A 22,330-nucleotide genomic window follows, 5' to 3' on the forward strand; every position below is an offset into this window, starting at 1 on the left:
CTTTCTCACTGGGGCTGTGACTGGCCCTCCTGCCCATGAAATGCCCCTTGTCTCCCAGCCTACATCCCTCATGATCATCTGGCCCTGGCTGACCCCTGACACATCTCCGACCTCATCTGAAAAGATACATGTCCACTTCCCCATCAAAAGACAAGGCTCCAAATATCTACACTTTGGCTAAAAAATGAGGGAGATGAGCAATTGGAAGATGTAGCCTTTGTGGAGGATTCATAGATCCATGAAGGCCAGACAGACCTATGGTAGTTGAAGCTGAGGAAAAAGATGGGGAAAAATATCACAAATAGGTCATCTACTGTTGAAGCCTCTGTTTCAGTAGGGTGAATGTACCTGATCTTTTGCGAATGAACCTGATAATAGAACTCTTGTGGTTTGCTTTGATTATAAAATAAATGAAGCCTTGAAATATATCAGAGGTTATAAAGACCAACATTTTTCTACTTTTGCCAACTGGCATTGTCTTTAAGGACAACAGAATTTCTATTCTTGTTTAGACCCCTTAGAAATAATATGTAGGCCCCAAAAGACCTCTGGATCAAAGCTCAGAGCCACACATTAGTTGTAATGGAGAGTATGTTGCATTTGTATTGGTAGTATTAGACCACAGTCATCCTTGATACTCATACAGTGTGTTAAACACCTTCCTCATGTAAGTCCACTGACTGATAGTGAAGAAAGAGTGTGCATGGCCCACTAATGGCAAAGACTTCATGCCTGGTTGGTCCAGGACTGACTTCTCCCAGCAGAATTCAGGGATGACTTCCCATGAGGAAGGAAGCTAACCCTTTTAGCCCAAACACCCCTCCATCCTGCTGCTTCAGGAAGAAGTTACCCTGTAACTTCACAGACAAAAAGTTGTCTTTGGTGCAATTTTATATCAGAACAGACTGATACAAAATGATAATACATTTATTGTGTCATCTAGAGCAGTATACATGTTAAAAACAATTTCTCAAAACACAAAAAAGTTTAGAAAGCAGCAATTGATCTGTTTCCACCTCATAACAAAGCTGAATGATGTCAGATCCCATTACCAGTTAAACCAATTTTGACCAAAAAAGGTCAGTATTAGACCCAACAGGCCAGTTAGTTTGCACCTTGACACAGTCAAAAGCCAAAATACAGCTTTCCATCCAATAACTTGTTACTTCTCTTCTCAGAGCTATAGCATGTTACATTGCCACTAAATTGACAAGAAGGGAAAGAGAATGAACACACCAAATATTTGTTTTTACAGATTACACTGGTACACAAAGGCCTCTTGAGACCTCTCTGAAAGCACAAAGTCCATTGGAAAAGGCATATCCAGAAGCCTAAGTCATTTCAGACACTGAAGAGTGTCATATCACACAATGTCATATCACACAGTAATTCTTTGCATGTATGAATTCCCCAAAAGAAAGCCAATGGGAAATTGCAAATTTTAGTCATAAGAAGGTGAAAAACCATGAGGTTCAAAACATTGTTCAAGCTCTGCTGGTGTGTTTTCATACACAAAATACAATGTGTACAGATGTACACACCGCTTAACATCAGAGCATCATTAACTAGTACTGCATACTCTGCATCTTCCTAATGTTACTCTTACATGCAATTCTGAACTGGTTGCATGTGCCTGACTGCTGAAAGCACAAAGTGAAATCCAAACTTTTTTTCAGTGCATGTACACTATATATCATGTTTGTTTCTGGACGTAGAAGTGCTGGGGCTATAGACACAATCTGACAGAGAGAACATGACTTCTTGAAAACTACTCTCGGTGAGAGCTACTAAGTCTTTAATCAGGCATATGCCTCCCACAAATCTGGTTGGGTCAGCTAGACTTCCTGGTGGAAAGAAACAGATACTAGCGAAGTGTGAATCATCTCGCCCTTGATTAGGCATCAAAAATATGGTTGATGCTTGGACTCTAAAATTGCTTATTTCTCTCTTGTGACTACAAAGGCAAAGTGGAGAAACTAGATCAAAGGAAGATATCTTCATTATTGATCAGTAAAGGCAAGTGATGTGGATATCTTCTTAGCTGCCTGCTTCTTGACATGGGATCTTTTCCAGGACTTCATCTATGAGCCAGAATGCCTAATGCTGAAAGTGCCACATGTTGAAAGGGTCACAAATTTAATATAGCCCTTGATATTTAACTCTCTAAGAAAAAAAATCAGTTAAAACCAAATCTTTGGTTATAACTTTGCATTATGTACATTTCTACATTTTAGACTTAGTAGTCCAAAAGACAATGCTATCTGAGTTTGGAGCTGAATCCCACCCAGATTGTTTATCCGTTTCCTAGATAGTCACACAGATCTCATAGATGTGACACAGGAACTATAGGAGATACTAATCTTGTCTGGCAGCTGGAGGTCAAGCAGGATTCCACATGGTGTCCCATATATCCTGCTCTATCTATTCTTACTACCTTGTCTTGCTTCCCTCTAGACCTTCCATGCTATAATAACTCTGCTGTGATCATATTCATTGCTCTGCAGTGTCATGTAGTTTTGAGCATTATACACTTCTCTGGAAGCCTTGCCCACAGGAAAAAATCTCAGAATAGAAAAGAAAGTCTTAATATAATGAAATCACATAATCAAATGAAGGAAGGAAAGCTTATATTTGTTAACTTTATAGGTATATCCACTGAATATGGAAACTATGAGGATTAGCTTTGGTGTTTGGATCATGTGCTTTGTCATGTAAGAAGGCTTCGTAAGACTTCATAGCAGCTGTGAAATCACAGCTTGCATGTTTCTGTTGTGTTGAGCACATAGAGGGGTAAGTACAGTAGCTTCATCAGGGTGCAGCACCTATTCTACCTGTATCTTCTCAAACCAATCACTCACTGTGAAAAGGCTACAAAGGGGCCTGGTTACACTGATCTCCCATCCTGGCCCTTCTGTAATATTGGGATATAGACACTCCTTGTGATTATAGCTGGCTAACAGGAGTCATGTTTTCCTCATCATCTCCTCTCTATCATTATTTGAGAAAGTGGATGTTGGATGGGAGGCATTGAGAGGTTCATCAAAGACTAGATGGCACTATGTACAAAAAGCTGAAAAAACAGTCATGTAGGTTGTCCTGGGAAAATACCTTATAGCTGTTTGTAGCTGTACTTTACTTTTTTTTTTTTTTTTTTTATCTGTGGGAACCTTCATATAATTACAGGTAAGACAAAAAACTTTCAGGAGCATTGCAAACATATATTGCTATATACAATGACTGAACTTATTTTCTTTAAGCATCTTCCATGGACACTTCAGAAATAGTCTGTCGATTCTGAAGTCTCCACAGACCACAGGTTGAAAACCCCTGCCATAAGCAATTTTTTCTGAAACACTATTGAAAAACGTTTTCAAATAGCAAGGCAAATAAAGCCAATTAAATGAATGGCTTCTACATTTATTGCCACTGTTTACTAAAGTCACTCTGAACATATGTTTTTTGCTACACCTTCTGAAATTTTTGTACCTAAGTTCTGTCAGGGCTGGGCTGGAAAGATAATGTGAAGTTAGGTACATGAATGGTTCACAGGCCACATTTAGCAGTGTTTTAGTAGCAGCGTCAGACACACTATCACTAAAACTTCACAATCTGACACAACCACTATATTTTGCCCTTTTGAATGTTGATTTCCTGCAGTATGTTGACTGAATGAGTGTACTATCCCTTTGATTGGAAACAACAGTGATACAGCTTCTCTTGCAAGATTATAACTGAAACCAGAAAAGGAGAAGATTGGGATAATTATGCCCTTAGATCTGACTGAATGAAAGCTTCTCAAACCCCAAATCTCATTTTACACACTTTCAAGAGTCTTTCTCTTAGTTTTTATTGTTACTTTTTTTTTTTTTTTTCCCCCAGGGTGCTTGTCATGCTGCTTCCAGTTAATTGTCCTGCTGTTCTCAATGGATTTGCATATGTCTGTATTTGCTTCTTTGCATTGTTTTGCTGTCCAAATCGAGATTAGAGCTGAAACAAATGCAGCTTAATAGCATGATTATCTTTCAGCTGCATGATCAAAGATAAACCGTAGACTTTATCTGAAATAAAGTTTGTATTTCAGGAAGGGAGAAAGAAACTGGAAGGAAGATTAGTATGACAAGGACCATAAGTAAGCTAGGAGCTATTTTAATCTGGAATTCAGAAAAAAGTTTCTAACTGCCAGAAAAGTGAAGTTTTACAATAACTTTCCAGTAGGAAGAGAAGGTGAGACAAAGAAATGCTTTCTGATTTTTAAAAGGGGAGTTAATCACTTTAGGAGTGGGAGTAATATGCAATGAAAATAATGGTGATTACAGAGTTTCCTTCAGATTAAGTGTCCTTATGGCATTGTGCTGCTCTGGAAAACCTGAGGATCAGAGACCAACAGATCTAAGTCTGCTAAACTCTGTTTTGTTCTCGATCATTTTCACTTTGCATATTTTTAGTTACTGATTTATTTTATCCATGGGATTTATGAAAAAAACCCCCAGTACTAAAAGGGTGGCCACAAAGAGGATGGAAGCTGTCTTTTCACAAGGACCCACATGGAGAAGACAAGGGGAACAGTTACAAGTTGCACAAGGAAAGGTTTCATCTCAAAATAAGAAAGACATTTTTTACAGTGGGAACAATCATTCACTGGAACAACCTCCCCAGGGATGTGGTAGAGTCACCATCACTGGAGATTTTCAAAATGCAATTGGACAGGGTGACAGATATTGTCATATAGGTTCCCTTTCTCATGAAAGATTGGATCAGATGATGGTTTGAGGTCCCTCCCAACCTGGGCAGTTGATTTTACAGTTCTGTGATTCTATGAACTGCTCTGCATTCCCTTCTGGAACATATCTCACACTTGCCATTGACGATGGAGAAAGTCTAGAGAGAGTCATCTTTGCAAAAGTAATCTGAAGTTATCAGCACAGCCAGTTCCTGCCACTTCTGGTTGTTATTTAGCCTTGTAGTTGCAAGACACAGTTCTTCAGCTGCAATGATGGACAGCTGCTGAAAAGAAGTAGCTAGACACCAAATAGTGTGTGAATTTTAGCTCCAAATTGCACCTTTTCTGCATTTCACTCTGGATTCACCTGCCTTCATCTCTCTCCCTTCTCCAACCACCCCATTTTAACACCTGGTTTTCAAATGCAAATACTTAAACAAGGCAGAGGAACTTGAGTATTTTTCCTCTATGAAATAAAAACTCCCACAAGTAAACATTTAAGTTTCATTACCTGGGCTCTGAGTTCCAGATATACTAAATGTAGGTGAAGGTAAAAGGGGGTGAGGTCACCATGCAGCAATGAAATAAGCCTTGTCCTTTGAAATATGTGTTGTAGTTTTCATTTTAGGATGTAAATTGTCCTGTAGTACCAGCACTCCACATCAAAAAGTCAATAATCAAACAGTGGTTAGATACAGTAAATAGTCACAGAAGCTGCAGCACAGAAACTTTTTATACATTTACAAAAACAAACCAACAAATTTTGAACAAGAAATACATTATGGACATGGTAGAAAAAATGGCTCAAGGAGCACTGCACACTTGTTTTAATTATGTATTGTTTTTAATAACATAGCTCCAAAATATATTTCACAGTGAAAATTCAAACAAAGCACTGTTACACTCAATTGATATTTACACACACTTAGAAGCAAACCACCTGTTGGTTCCTCCCATCCTGAAACAAACAGTAATGACAGCCACTGCGAATGGTGGCCATGCATGTCCAGCATATTCAGCTTACATTCAACATAAAGATTTCTTGAGAGCTAATTTGTGCAATGGCATCAGAGTCTGGTTTAGATAACTATATACACCTGAAGTATGATCTTTCCAGTAACACTGAGAAAGTTCGAGTGACAAAGGAAAGCCACATTTACAAGTGCATCAACGTCACCAATAAAAAAATCATAATAGAAGGGGGTTGCTTGTATAATATATTGTATATTAAATATGTTGAGAGATACCATTTCTTCTAGTAAATTCAGTGCTGGTGAAAGGTGCTGAAGACTTCAATTTGTCCACTGAACAAGAAACACAGGGACTGCAACAGCAGAATTTTCCCTCCACTGCCCTTTAGCTTGTCTTGCTCCTGAGTGTTGGCTCTAGGAATTTAAGGGACAAATCCAAATTTTCGTGACTATTCAGTCCTTGGTCTCTCTGTTGAGACCACCAAAAAATAATAGTAATTGTAATGTGTCGAGGCCAAATTCCAAGGCAAAATGAAGTGGCTTTTTTCTAATGATAACAGTAGTTTTCTTTACTGATTTTAATTTAACTGAGGACCTAGTCTCCAGTGTGTGTGACTGGAGGGTGGTTTTGGTGATGTGAACATTTGCCCACGAGGCACTGGACTGAGATCCACCAATTCAAATTGCAGAGCACTGCAGGGCAGCCAGGAAAACAACAGAATCCAGAAGTGAGCTCAAAGTAATTAAGCCTCAATAACGATAACAAAAAAAAAAAAAAAAAAAGAAAAAGAAGATCCAAACACCTTCTTGCTCTGGACTAAAACATGACAAAAAGTCTCCAGCTAGAGGCAGTTATTCAACACCTTTTTTCAAAAGTTCTAGTTTATTAATACTTGAAAATTGGCTATCAGTGATTCATGCAAAACATACACTTTGATTTTTTTTTAAAGTAATGCACTTGTAGTATTGTCAATATAATACCTTGTGAAAACCCATACTACAGAAAATACAAAACTAAATGCTATCTGTTCATCTAACATTTGATAGTTTAATATTAAAAAAATATCTAAGTATGCATTTACCTGATAGATCTGACTTTCCCCACCTCCCATGTCTTTCTTGACGGCAAAGTTCCTTGGGAAACTTTCTAGAATAGGTTTTAACAGCATCTAATGAGAGAAGAATCTCCAATCTATCAGTTAAAAATACTTCAGTGACTTTTGCAGACAGTCTGCTAGAGGGGCACAAATTCTGCTCTTGGAGCAGCAAACCAGTGCTGAAGACTTGAAAAAAAAAGGTGTCTGGATCATTTAACTCCCACTTAAGATATTGGAATATAATATAAGTGATTTAAACCTTTTTGCTGGTCTTCTGTGCCAGGGTAGATTTCACCTGAAAGGGGTGTTAAGCAACTCATAAGAGCATGATCCTGTACAAATATGAAGTCAACATTTTTGTCTGTTTCAAATTATTTTTACATTCATACTGCTACAACTGAGACCAGATTATGTCCCATAAAGCACTATATAAGTGTCAAGTATTATAATTAATATTTCTTTCACAACTTTGAGACTTTTTTTTTTCTCCTTTAAAAATAAGGAAACTAGAATTATTTTTAAAAACCTATGCTTAAAATGACATTAAAATATTTTTTAACCTAAACTAACAAAAACCAGTGAAATTAAAAGCTCATACTCGACTGACACTAAAATTCTGAGTCTTTCACATTTTTTTAGTTTGTGATCATATTAAATAACACCAAGGAATGAGCCTGAATTTTGAATTTCCTTTTTTAACCTAAACTAACAAAACTCAGTGAAATTAAATGCTTATACTCAACTGACAATAATCTTCTGAGTCTTTCACTTTTTTTTAGTTCGTGATCTTGCTAACTAACACCAAAGAATAAGCCTGAATTTTAAATTTCCTGGTTAGTATTAGTTTCAGTTCAAAACTTCACATTTAAAATGTCATCTTAATTTTTGTTTTTTAATATATGCATACACTTACACTCATATATATATATAAATTATATATATATATATATATATATATATAAATATTTCCATTAAATCCAAAGTGAAGTGAGCACTAGGACGGTCCTCAAAGCCTTTATGCACTGTATAAAGACTTCTAAGAATTGACATCATCAACATTTGATTGAAGTAGATACATACCAGTCGTGGCTTTAATTACAAGGCAAAGGTTGAAAGAACATTTTAGTTCCTCTCAAAGAAAAGCAGTAAGACCATTGCTGGTTAAACAAACAGAATATCCAAAGAGAGAGAAAACTGCCAGGTGTGGGAATTCATCAAAAGTTTTTATCTTTTCCTTCCATACCATCTTATTGTTCAATTTAGTTACTCACCAAATGCAAATAACTTTTACCTTCCAAGATAATCATGCCAGATCCTTCTTGTGCCTCTTGCTCTGGCAGGGAAGAGTCAACACACAGAAGTTAACCAAGCTGCAAAAACACCACGCTCTGTTTGACAGCACTACTCAAAACCATGCCACATTTGGGACACAAATGCAGAGGGTTCAAGGTTATCTGGAGGGAAAGGTCATCCTGGAACTAACTTTTGTTCTTAGGGTGTGAGGGAAGGGACAGTTATTTTTATTATTCAAAGAATTCAAACAGTCAATCTACCAATCAATCTGTCAATGCCAAAAATATAAATATATCTCAACTGCATGGCCCTTTTAGAAAATTCACAGTTTAGCTAGAACATAAAGCATTCTCAGAAGTGTCCCTGGGAATGGAAAAAGACAGCTGATCCCATCTCTCTTGCCTGGCATCCCCGCACTGATTGATGATAGTTATGCAGCTTCACATTGGCACAGCAGTTTCTTTAAGTCCACTGGGAACACCTGACTAAATCCAGCCGTGAACGCTTCCTGGAGTTCTTCCTGAATTGGTTGGTTTGATTAACCTTAGCGTATTAGCTCCATCTTAAGACTCAAAAGAGAAATACTGCAGAAATTCACATGCTAAAAGACAGGGACAGGTTAAAATATGTTTGACTAGGAAAAATAAAAGGGAAATCCAAACCAAAAAGGAAACCAATCTGAAAAATAACAATGGTCATCTCCATTCACAGATTAGTATCAGTCTGGCAACCAAGGATCACAACTGCACAGCAATGACTTGTTACTTTTGACTGACAACAGATTACTTGCAGATGCTCTGAAATGTAAATCACTGAGTGAGTGGGCTTGGCCTGTTGTTTGTCTTTTAAACATTTTTCCATTAATGGTCTTGAGTACAGCTGGGTATTTACAATGATTGTTAAAAAGATATATATACAAATTTCCTTTGCTTTTTCATCTCTACAAAAAAGGAAAGGAAAGGAAAGGAAAGGAAAGGAAAGGAAAGGAAAGGAAAGGAAAGGAAAGGAAAGGAAAGGAAAGGAAAGGAAAGGAAAGGAAAGGAAAGGAAAGGAAAGGAAAGGAAAGGAAAGGAAAGGAAAGGAAAGGAAAGGAAAGGAAAGGAAAGGAAAGGAAAGGAAAGGAAAGGAAAGGAAAGGAAAGGAAAGGAAAGGAAAGGAAAGGAAAGGAAAGGACCTACACCACCACCAAAACTATGATTTTATTTTTTTTCTTTTTAAAGGGATGTTTTTTGGTTTGCTTGTTGATTGATTTGTTTTCCTTAGCTGCTCATGTCGCTAGGTTCTCCGCATTTATGCTGGACATCCGAATCTGAGAGCTGCTCTTGCTCAGAATGGAGAGTTGTGTCCCCCCGTTCACTCCGCTGCTCGCTAGAGAAGGATGACGATGTTTGAAATCCACAGCAAAATACCGGTTGACTTTCCAGCTCCTCCATTTTCTCTTTATTTCTGATTGCACCTTTAGGGAGAAACTTCAAAAGGTCATTTTTTATGTACTTAGCTGCTTGAGGACATGCTGATAAATTATCAAGATTAGAAAAAAACCCGATAATTTGACAGAACTATTTTTAAGACTATTATTAAATTCCTTGTTTCAGCAAAATCTGAAGTGACTTCTCCATGACAGAAAGAGGTCCAAGCATGCAGTGGGAACAACAGCTCAGGTTCTGACTTTGGGTTCAGATAATTTGGGTTCAGCCCAGAGGTGCATAGAAGACCTCTTCAAGACCAACTCCAACATGGTTCTCAGCTGGTTTCTTGGAAAAAATATCTTGTTTACATCAATGGCCAGTACCAAATACATAACAAGGAACCAAAGAAACCAGCAATCAAAAGGTACTAGACAGTAATGAAATAACCTGTCCACACAGGCAACTTCTCTCTCACCCACCATTAATGGATGCATGTTTATTGAAAACTTTGCCTCCTGCTTTCAGATCACCTCTAAGCAGACAACAGCTTTTGGTTTAACATACATCTGTGATACCCTCTTTTCCCCTAGATGTTTTCATGGACACTCACAGTAAATCACAAAGAGTAAAACAATCCATGGTCAGAAGTTCAATTGGAAAGTAAGTAAATAGTTCTATAGCTTTTCTGCTTTTCATTCATCACCACTTTCCTGGCAATCTTGCTAGGTGTGCATGTGTGTACATAAATACATAAAATAGTAAGGATTTAATATAAGGAATATCACACTAACTCAGACCAATTTTTACTTGGTCTATTACTCATTACTGACAGTAACTTGTAGGAGATTTCTGAATGAAATAATGTAAGAACAAGGAAATATGTAGATACATTTTCCCAATATATTTTTCCAATCTTCAATGAGCTGCTGTGTCAGAGATGTTCTTCTTAAAAGTTACTGCTAGATTTTCCTAGACGAATCTAGAAAATTCTAGACAAATTCCTTTCCATTTGTCAAAATGGATCAGCATATGCCCAAATGCCAAAGAAGTTATTCAACTGTATGAACATGAACTTCGGGGAGGAAAAATCCAACTGAAAATTTTACATTCTTCTTCTAGTACCTCTACATTTCTATTTTTTGTTAAAGTATAGATAGATAGAATATGGAGATATATTTAATCTGTAAAAGGAAAACAGTGTTTGTATCTGTAATGGTGTAATATATCAAAGGTGAACCCTTTCTCACTCTAAGTAATTTAGTGAAGGCACAAGACATTCTCTAATGTCTTGAGGTAAAATGTTTTTAATTAATCTGGTTGTGTTAGTTTGGTTAGAAACGACCACTCCACTCCCCCAAGGGGTTACAGGAAATCTGACACACTGTGCATGTTAACTTGGAGGGTGTTTATTTCCAGATTAGTTTTTGACAAGACTTTATGGCTATTCTACTAGCATTTATGGAAGATAATAGATGAAACAACAGTTGTAGGTGGGAGAGGCATCTTGTAATGCCAGCTGGAGTAATATGAATGCAGCCACTAATTCCAGCAAGGTATGGTCCAGAAATCACCTTCTGAGCTACTTGGGATGGATCTATGAATACTGTTTTAGCAGATTTGTGGGCCCTTTAACAGTCACCTGGACTAAGCCCATGAGCAACAATGATCTTGTTAAGGTTATCTGAGGAGTCACTTGGATCAAGGAGTTAGAGACCTTTTGTACAAGAGACCAGCTATTGCACACTATATGTGAAAAGGCATAGAAAACCTACTGCACTAAAACTGGTAGAAATAAATAGTCTCAGCCTCCTTGAAAAGAAAAAAAGAAGGTGATATTAGGAGAAGTCTTCTGTTTGACTGCATAATAGATATCTATCAGTGGAGGAAAGAATGGATGGACTGTAGGTAAGGCTTCCTCCTCTTAAGGCAGGCTTGAGGAGGGAGCCTTTTTCCATTAATTCAGAAAACAGTTATCTCAGGTATTCAGTCTGATTAACAAAGACAAGAGAATTTCAATTTGCAGATCAGAACGGGTGAAGTGGGAAAAACCCCAAATGTGGGAAACTGACACTAGCAGCCACAGCAGCAGTTGCCATGTGCTAAGAGGAGTGTGAGGGTTGCAAGCTACCTGGTGGGTATTTGAGGGGGTTTCTGGGCATCCAACACCCTTGGGCTGGGTGTGTGGAGGGACCCACTGGAAGGTGGCAGGTCTCACAAGAGGAGTAGGAAACAGTTGGTTGGTGCCAGCTGTCCCCATGGCAGGTCAAACCGTGGGAAGCTGCATTTAACTGGCTCCTGGGGAGCACCAACAACCAGGAGTGCAAACAGGGTTTGGGGTCTTTCGGGAGTGGCATCAGCAACAGGACATGACACCTGTTAGGAACAGCATCAGCAGTTTGTGTGGCAGTTCATGCAGGAAGGGCTGTGCACTCTGCCAGTTGTTGGGCTGCTGCCTGTTCTGCTCATCTGCAGGCCTAGGCTGTAGTCCCAATGGTCACCCAAGATAGCTGATGGCTCTGCAAGCCCACCAAGAAGCTTGAGGTCTCCAGAGAATTAGAAGGGTTTATCAGGCAGCGCTTTGAGGTTGTCTGAACCATGGTGGTAGAGATCAGGCAAGAGCTACTCTCTGCAGCAGACAGGAATCAGCTACCTGGCCAGGCTAGCCTGGGAAGAGTGGAGGCAGCCATCCAGACAGAGTGGATGGAAAGACTGTAACCCGTGCTCCTGGGTGGCTGCACCCACTCAAGGTGGGCTATGGTGGAATTATTCAGGCAGCAGGTGGAGGAGCTGCAGGAGGAAGTTAGCAGGCTGCCCTATATGAGAGACAGTAAACAAGAAATAGATAATTATCTGAGACTTTGCAAGAAGAGATATTAGGGCCCTGTGGCACTGATCTCCAAGGACTACCAAAAAAGATCTTCAATGATGAACAGACAGCACCTTGGAGAAGGGTGCACCATGGCCTCTGGTGACCCATGGGAGAAGGTTATCACTTCACTCTCCTTCTTATGTACCAACCAGCAATAGATATTAAGCCTTGTCAGTGGTTGAAACCAATGAGCAATATACACAGGGAGAAACTGCACCAGCAGCACATACTAAAAGCTGCAAGAGGGAGCAGCAAGTGCTGAGAGGCACTGGGACAGCCAGCTGCCTGCTTGATATACAGTCAAGTGAACTTTGCTGCTTGTCAGAAGTCAAGATCAGGATGTTACAGAGAGATTGAAAAAACTAGTTAAAATCACAGACTACTATCCTGTACTTCTTTTCCACGTGGGCACCAATGACACAGCAAAACAAAGACTGGGCAAGATTAAGCAGAACTTCAGGGTCCTGGAGGTGCAAGCAAAAGGGACAGATGCCTAAGTGATCTTCTCTGTCTTTCCAGTCAGAGACAGGGGTGCAGGCAGAAGTTGATGCATTGTGCAGATCTATACCTGGCTTCATGGTTGGTGTAATTGCCTGGGTTTTGTTTTCTACAATCACAGGAAATTCTTCAATGAATACAGCCTACTGGGGAGAGATGGGATACACCTACCTAGAAGAGGCAGGAGAATATTCATTAGCATATTGGCTGACTTAGTGAATTGTCCTTTAAACTAATGAATTTGGGGGGCAGTGTCCAAAGTTATAACATCTGCATATTCATAAGCCGCACGTTGGATGAGTTCACCTACCAAAGTAGTGAGGAATTCTCCCCCAACCCTCTCCAAAGGCAAGAATCCTAAGTACAGTCATCTCAAGTTTGTGTATACCCATGGGTGTAGTCTGGGCAGCAAACAGGAGAAACTGGAGCTCCATGCCCAGTCAGAGAGTTATGATATTATAGAAAACACAGAAACTTGGTGGGAAAACTCACATGACTGTAAGACCACAATGGATGGCTACAAACTCTTTTGGGAAGATAGGAAGAGAAGAGGTGTAGTTGCACTTCATATAAAACAGAAATTTGAGTGTATTGAAGTGAGTAATGGAGACCACAACAGATCTATTGAATACCTTGGGATCAAGTTTAGATGAATTGTCATCAAGAAAGATCCTTTGTTAGGTATCTGTTACTGATCTCTCAGTCAGGATGATGAGGCTAACCCCTTACTTCAGGTGCTTAAAGAAGTTTCAGGCCAACAGAACCTGGTTCTCATGGGTGACTTAAATTACCCAGACATCTGTTGGTAAAACAACACAGTGGTATACAAGTCCTCCACCAGGTTCCTGGAGTGTACTGAGGATTGTTTCTGCTACAGATGCTGGACATGCCAACTAGGAACAGCTCATTGCTATTCACTTGGAAGGAGACTGTAGTGAGGTGGGTGTCAGTCTGTTCTCACAAGTAGCAGGTGATAGAACAAGAGGAAATGGCCTCAAGTTTTGCTTGGGGAGGTTTAGATTGGATATTAGGAAAAAAATCTTCACTGAAAGGGTTGTCAAGCATTGGAACAGGCTGTCCAGGGAAGTGGTTGAGTGACCATCCCTGGAAGTGTTTCAAAGAGGTGTTGACATTGTTCTTAGGGACATGGTTTAGCAGTGGACTTGGCAGTGTTCTGTTAACAGTTGGAATTGATGATCTTTAAGGTCTTTATGATTCTATGATTGCTAGATTTACTGCTCACAAACCAAGAAGACTTGCTTGACAACATAACTTATCAATGGTAGTTTTGGATACAGTGATCATAACATTGTGGAGTTTAAGATCCTTCTGAGTACACTGAAAATGAGTAGCAGGACAAAGACTCTGGATTTTAGAAGAGGCAATTTCAATAAGCTCAGAGCCCAACTGTGAAAGATTCCATGGGAAGTCTCCATGAAGGGTAAAGAAGCTTGTGAGTGCTGGGAAGAAGGCTCAAGAAGAACCTCCTGGAAGCACAAGAACAGTCCATCCTCTACAAAGGGAAAGGAAGAAGGCAGAACAAAAGACCAGGTACGAGCTCCTGCTTAAAAGCCAAAAAAGAAGTATACTAGCTATGAAAAGGCAGCCAAATACCCATCAAGGACTACAAGAACCTTGCTAGGGCATGCAGAGATGCAGTCAGGAAGACTAAGGCTCAGCTAGAAATGAAAATGGCCAAAAAAGTCAAGAAGCAGAAAAGGTTCTTCAGATATGTGAACAGTAAGCAGAAACACAAGTAAATTGCTAAACAGAACAGGGAAACTAGTCACTAATAATGCTGACAAAGGCAGAGGTTCTCAATACCTTCTTTGACTCTGTCTTTACTGGTTAAGCTGTACCCCAAGTCAAAGAACCAAGTAGCTACAACACACGTGCCCATCCAACAGTAGTGGAGGAAGGGCTGGTCTGTGGCACCTTGTAGCAGCTCAACCTAAATAAGTTTATGGGCCCAGATGAAATTCACCCCAAGGTGTTAAAAGAAGTGGTTGACATTGTTTCGTGGCCACTGTCTACAATAGTTGAAAAGTCATTGAGATCAGGGGATATCCCTGAAGACTGCAAGAGGGCAAATATCATAGCAACCAACAAGCAGGGCCCAAAAGAGGATCCCTTCCCTTCCCTTCCCTTCCCTTCCCTTCCCTTCCCTTCCCTTCCCTTCCCTTCCCTTCCCTTCCCTTCCCTTCCCTTCCCTTCCCTTCCCTTCCCTTCCCTTCCCTTCCCTTCCCTTCCCTTCCCTTCCCTTCCCTGCCCTGCCCTCCCTCCCCTCCCCTCCCCTCCCCTCCTCTCCTCTCCTCTCCTCTCCTCTCCTCTCCTCTCCTCTCCTCTCCTCTCCTCTCCTCTCCTCTCCTCTCCTCTCCTTTTCCTTTTCCTTTTCCTTTTCCTTTTCCTTTTCCTTTTCCTTTTCCTTTTCCTTTTCCTTTTCCTTTTCCTTTTCCTTTTCCTTTTCCCTTTTCTTCTCTCTTTTCCTCTCTCTTTTCCTTTCTCTTTTCCTCTTTTTCTCTTTTTCTCTTTTCCTTTTCTTCTTTTCTGCTTCGCCTCACCTCACCTTGCCTCTCCCTCCCAGGAAACTACAGGCCTAATAATCTTACTTCAGTCACTGGGAAAATAATGGAATGAGACCCTCTAGAAACTATCACAAACCAAATGAAGCAGTTGATTGGGAAAAGCCAGCAAGAATTTATCAAAGACAAGTCATACCAGACTAATATGATCATATTCTACAACAAAATAATGTTTTCTGTTAACATGATGAAAGCAGTGGATGTTGTTTACTTGGACTCCAGCAAGGCATTTGACACTGTTTCACACAGCTGGCAAGCTTGCAAGCTGGCAAGATAAAGTTTGGGTGGATGGTCTGCTAGATGGTGGGAAATTGGCTAAGAGGCCACACTCAGGGGGTGGTGAACAATGTTTTTCACTCAGGTTGGCAGCCTGTCACTAGTGGAGTCCTCCAGGTACTGAAACAGGACCTCACACTTTTCAACATTTTCATAAATGATCTGGATGATGGGATTGAAAGCACCCTCACCAAACTGACTGATGACACCAATCTGGTTGGTGAGGTGAACATATCAGAAGGGAAAGCCATTTACAGAGATAATTGAACAGGATGGAAGAGTAGGCTAGCAAGAATGGTATGAAGTTTAACAGAGACAAGTGCAAAGTTCTGCACTTGGGATGACATAACTAAAGAAACCAGTACAGTCCCTACCTCTGTTAGGGATCATTAATCTGAGCCATCAGCTCTGGCAAGGCCAATGTTTTGATTTAATAAAGACATTAGACATCTTCTTTCTTTTGCTGAGTCATTGTGAGATTTAGCCTAAGGTATTAGGGAATATGGTAGATGATGAGTTACCGTGAAGGTTTAGAATAGCAGTTACTACCACAAGGAAATGGGATGGAGATGACGGGTGGGGGAGGTTAAATATTAAAAGTCTTACCTCCCCATTCAAGAAACAATAGAGAACAGCAACAACAAAACCCTAGGTAAATGGGAGAGAAAAAAAAAAAGTAATTTGTACCCTTCAGCAAATGCTATAAAATAGCTGGAGTTAGAACAAACAAACAAATCCAAAATCCTAGTATACAAAACTTATACATAAATGAATAAGCACACAGTTTGAGAACTGTGCATGCAAAGTAGTTATAATGAACAGAGATTTCTTTTTAACAAAAGCAGAATTCACAGTATAATCACCTGGAAAGATCCCAGTCCCAATTCAAACACTAGTCTCTCCCGCTTACTGACATTTTCAGGAGAAAAAGCAAACACCGTGTAGTGAATTCCAAACAAGGGGATAAGCAGTAGTGTAGAGCGAGCCAGTCTCCTGTTATAATAGAGTGAAAAAACTTTAATGCAGCCTTGTAATAAACAACTTGTGCTTTAATTAAAGTAGAAAACACAGAAAATATTTTGTTGCCTGCCTTTTGGGAAATACATACACTGGATAATTATACAAACAAATATACAACATTCCCATTTGTTCCCAAACAGTGATTTCACACACACTGTAGTTTGCTCCCACTTTTTCACATTGCTACAATAATAGCACATTAATAATGCTTAATACTCTGTTCTGTTACTTTAATTTGCATTATTATAAGCAGGGATTTTTTTCTACTGTGCCAAACATGAGAAGGGTAATCTTGCTAATGGATTCATACTGCAACCATAACACAATAATAAACCTTTCACCCAATTGCTTAATCCCAGTGGAGTGTTTGAAATCACTTCTTTTTTTGGGGGGGTGGGGTGGGGTGGGGGAGTGAATTTATTTCTTGATAGCAAAAAATTCCAAATCAGCAATACAAATAAAGCCAAAACCACCCTCTGTGTTCTTATACTCCTGACTATTCCTCAAGGTCTTGATTTTGGTCTCATTTGTACTGTTGGAAACCTAAGTGTAATTCTATTGTGTAACTAATTTCCATTGCATCAAAATAAAGAGGTTTTAGAGGAAAATCAAACTCAATACTTATAAACAAAAGGAATGGAAATGAATCTGTGTACCTGTAAGCACTCAACTGAGTAGGGATGAAATTCCCCAAGAGTAGGGGTCCAGCCAAGATTTATGAATGCTTTGGTTAGTGTCATTTGCTGATTGAGCAGCAAAAAAGACCCAAGAGAAAGCAAATGTTGATACGAAAATAAGCCAAGTGCTTTCTTATAAACAAGTGGGCTAAAGTATTCTCCATGACACTCTTAAAGGGGAAGAAATATGATTGATTTCCTTCAAATAATTTAAGTAGGTAGACAGAGGACAAAGGAAGCTAAAAAGTCATAAAGATCTTTGGAAGAGATATATATTTTTAAAAATTCAGGTGTTCACTCTGCTTATATCTATATGGCAGATTGTAGACATGTTTGAATACATGCTCAACAATATGCCAAAAATGTGTTTGTCTTACTGAAAGTGAAGACTTTAATACATCTCCAAGAACTCTGTGAAGATATGCTGTTATATCTAATACTGAACTGGAAATGGGACATCAATTCACTTTCGGTGTCCCTCAGTCATACTTTTTGCACTAATAGTGATAAATACATCACAACCTTTGTTTTAGAGATTTTACTAAATACACATGACTCATTAGTCCGATGCACACCAAATCTCAAGTCTTGGTGAAAGACCCCACAAACTAGAGAACACTGTTCTTGTGAATTATCCAAGTAGACATTAACCAAAAGTTTTTTAGTAAGAGAGGAACTACCTTGGAACAGGTTGATAAAGAACATACAGAGTCTCCAACTTTAGTGATCTCTAGAAAAAGTAAGCTATACAGGAGTGACACAGTGTAATGGACTAAAAGACTTTTCAGGGTCCCTTCTAGTCCCTTTTCTCTATGCGTATGTAATCAGTTTAATGAAAAGGAACATAAACATTGTGGAAAAGGTTATAAAATACTATCTCCATAAACAAAGAAGGTTGTAAAGAACTTGTCTTAAACTATCCACGGAATTAAAAAAAAACCACTAACAAATTAAGGTAGCAAACTGGACAAAGAAGTATCATCTCTCAAAATCCATTACCCTTTACACTCTGAATTAATGACATCTACAACAAAGAAATAAATGTTATTTTGATTTAAAAGTCAGAATAGAATTGTCTATTAGTATGTTGTATCGCACCACAGTCATAGGAGATTAATTTTTAGAAAGGTGTTGAGGAAGACTTTTTCTATTGTCAGTTTTCTGGCATTATTTATATCTGCTTAATCATACAATTAGTTTGTAGTATCTTGAAATATAATGTCATCAACAACTTATTTGAGGTGCTGTCTTCAATATTGTCATAAAAGTCAGGAAGAAAACACATGAAATGTAAGAAATAATATTCTGATGTTTGTAGATTGCTAAGATCTATAAAGAGGAAAAGAAGATTTTAACAATAAAAAAACTTAAGAGATACTAATGACTGCATGGATGATGATGAATTGTGTTTTTTCAAGAACATTAGGAGGAAAGAAGACTTAAAGCAGCACCTGTGAGACATGTAAGTTTATGTGCAATGGTGGAATGAAGATGTTCAAGGATGCAGCAAAATTCTCTTTTCTTCCCACACTCTTTAAGAGAAGCAAGAAACTTGGGGGATGTATTAAAAAGTTTTGAGTACAATAATCACTCAGCCTTAAACTGTCTGTTTAGAAGAGATATGTTCTCCAAAAGGCCTAGCAAATGCCTTGTTTACATTCCAGCAGGTAGAGAAATGCCTTAAGGTTACTTTAAACAAAAAGTAAATGGTATTTAAATTTTTGTTGAGGATGACATTCTACTTTCCAGCTGTTATTTTCCTTAAAATCAGGTTAAACATAAGATTTTCACCAATATGATTAGAAATGTGGCCTTTCTATAAAGTGTTACTACAAAAAGACACAGATAATGGTGTCCTCTATTTTTCCTCACTCCTCTATTGAATTATGGAAAGACATATTTATAGTAAAAGGAACAGAACGTAGAAAGTTGTTTAACTTTTACCAGTATAGGAAGGAACCATGTCTTTATTTTTCCATTGCACATCCACACTTATCAAGGATACTGCTGAAGTGTCTATGGATATTACATAGGACTTAACTGGGCATGAACTGGAAATGAAAATACACACTACATTGCATTACTGAGTAGAATTTCCAGTGGTTTGTACTGAATATTCCAGTGTGTTCCTATTCTGAATTTTAAAACAAGTTTCTAGAAGACAAATTAGTGCTGTGAGCTAAACAAACACAGTAATTATACATTAGGTGAAAAAAAAAAATAAAAATTGAGCAACTGTGCGATAGGGAACAAGGACCAATGGGTTCTAAATGGTCTAAATAGGTTCTTCCAGCTTTTGTGAATGGGATGTAACAAAGAAATACCTCTGTATTCAGAACCTGCAGATGCAACTGTAAGAACTGCTGAGCTGGGTATGTGATGATGTCATTTGGAATGAATGAAAGAGGCCATCAGAAAATATGGGTCTTCTACATCAGGGGACCTGAAGGTCCAGAAGCAATTGTGTAAGGACACTTTGGGTTGTTATTCTTTTTTCTGTTTCTAAGAGAGAGGTGAAAACTGCAGTTCAGGGCTTACTCTTCCATCAATTCCAGTATTGCTACCACACTGGAGTTGTGTCTTGTGTCATTTTTTCTGGGGCTGTAGCTGCTTCTGTTGGCCTAATTGCAGTCATGTAGCTCAAAAAACCCATTGTAACTTACATAAGATTTGACAGATGATACTGTGTGCTATTAAGCTAAGGGTAAAATACAGTATAACTTTTACTCTGGCAAAGAGTTTTTTGTCATGGTCTTAGAGATTTTCACCACCCAACTTTTCTGAGACAATATTGACTGTCAAAAGAAGCAAAAGATCTTCAAAGCATAGCCTTTCAAGAAAGAAGATGTAGCTGTTTTGTTATTTAGGCCTGTCACTTCAAAGTAAGGGAATTGTTCAGTTTAAATACTGAGTCTTAAGTGGAAACAATTTGATCAAATATAAACTTCTACAGTGAAGACATCAAGGTCTGTGGTAGTCATGTAGAACTACATTCATTTCACCAAGGTTTGGACATACATATTTTAGATATCTATACTGAAATTATTAACATTATGTCTCTAAAGTTGATGCAGAGAAAAATGTACTTTTAAGGCTTAGTTCTTGCCTGCTATAGATGCCCCTTTAAGAAGAGGTGATTCCTGTTATAAATCCCACAGGTATGTATTGAATGCATCTATTGATGTATATATTGACTAGCTTAAACTTATGAGATATCTGCAATGATGACATCTATTTTTAGTTAAATTAATTCCACACCTACATCGCCTTTATTGTCAGTGAAGAGTAACAGGCACTTACATGAAAGGACGAATCATCTGTCCCTGAGAAAGGCCTTATCACATCCTAAATCTCTCCATTGACTACAAAGGGAATCTGGACTGGGTTTGTCATATAAATTTCTGCTCTGTAGAGTTTAGATTAGAGGAATCCCATCTCTTTGGTCATAACTCACTGATGAATATGTACAAAAAATAATCATGACAATATTTCAAATAGAAGGATAAGGAGCAAATCATGAAGATACAGGATGTCGTTAGTAATGAAATGATTAATATAGCTCATGTTTAATAAGGCAAAGTATCTATTTTATTACAAAGCTGCTAAACATGTGACTTTCAGAACATCAGTAATCTCCCTGACAGATAAATGGCTTTTCCAAAAGCTTAATTAGGTCTGTAGGATCACTTTCAAAGACCTGAGGTACACCTAAATGCAGTAATTGATTACAGCTTTTTAATTTTCCCATATATAAATCACATCTTCAGACTAAGGGCTTGAAAAGCAGTGGAAGCTTACTGAGACTTTAATATTTTAACACACAAAAAAGGTTTAATTATGTTTATTGGACATGTACAGAGTTTTTCTGGGCTCCTGTTTAGGCTGAACTCTTCTTGTCATTGACTAGGTAGAGGACTTCACCTTAGAGAGTGGTTAGTCTGCCATCTTTCTGAAACAATGCACTTAATGTAAAATTTGTTTCTCTGCAAAGGCTCCATGTGAAGTTTGTGCTGTATTAAGTAGTGAACTTGATATTTCAAACTATCTCCTAAATGTATGTTCTGGTTTTCCCTAACTGTTCTTAGACTTCAAGCTTCTCTCGTTGTAGAATATTGACTTGCTGACTGTTCTTCTATTCTCTATTTCTTCTAACTGCTTTGGCACAATGTCAGTCTGTTGACTGAATCTGTTGAGAATCTTCATTGGTCTATTTCTTAAATACCTTGAGGACATGTAAAATCACATAGAAAATTGATTTTCATGTTTTAAGTGCTTTTTTTCTAACTAAAACCCACAACAAAATAGCAGCTATAAGTTACAAGACAACTTATTCTCCTTAATGGTGTCAAAGATAACTGTTATGGATTCTTCAGCAAAATGCTAGACTGTTGGATCTGTGTGGCAGGACATGCCTTACTCTCCATAGACAAATCTTTGACAATGACTTCTGACTAGACACATAATATTTTGATATTAGGTTAGTCTTAGGAATTCCTCACCTCTGATTGTATACTAACACAAATTCAGTCAGCTCAGTGGATGTAAGACATTACACTAGCTGTGACTCTGATTCATTCAATCTTGCCTGGCCCCTGTTCTAGCAAACTTTCAGGTGAAAAATTTACTCTCAGTACAACCAGCGCTCACCTCTTTGCTGTATGATAAAGAACAACTATTAATTTCTGTACAGACACTACCCAAACCCATAAATAGCATCAGCCATAATTACAAAATTAAAAAAAAAACCCCAAACACCTTAAAATCCTTGACTGTTGTGCATCAGCAAAAGCACAGAACAACAAAAATTCTACATGCAACAAGATCTAAATGAATGCTTACTCTCTGGTTACTACCTCTCTGCTAATATCCATTCATTTACTTGCAACATGCTTCATACAAACACAGTAATGTCACAGGA

The 22,330-nt window shown here is 38.4% G+C and overlaps 1 protein-coding gene across 3 annotated transcripts in view; it reads right to left on the reverse strand.

Annotated features, from left to right (window-relative positions):
* Positions 1-7,764: 7,764 nt before the first annotated feature.
* Positions 7,765-22,330, reverse strand: part of ADCYAP1R1 (ADCYAP receptor type I) — a 101,659-nt gene continuing 87,093 nt past the window's right edge. For 2 of the 3 annotated variants that reach the window (XM_074897932.1, XM_074897929.1), the window contains 3 exons: positions 16,579-16,708; positions 16,322-16,363; positions 7,765-9,537 (listed from right to left, as the gene is read on the reverse strand). In XM_074897932.1, the coding sequence (XP_074754033.1) occupies positions 9,349-9,537; positions 16,322-16,363; positions 16,579-16,708 (361 nt within the window). In that variant the 3' untranslated portion in view covers positions 7,765-9,348. Of the gene's footprint in view, positions 9,551-16,321; positions 16,364-16,578; positions 16,709-22,330 lie in introns of all 3 variants that reach the window. The other variant, XM_074897931.1, reaches the window with a different exon arrangement.

The sequence above is a fragment of the Athene noctua genome, chromosome 2, assembly GCF_965140245.1.
Source record: "Athene noctua chromosome 2, bAthNoc1.hap1.1, whole genome shotgun sequence".
NCBI classification, from domain to species: Eukaryota; Metazoa; Chordata; class Aves; order Strigiformes; family Strigidae; genus Athene; species Athene noctua.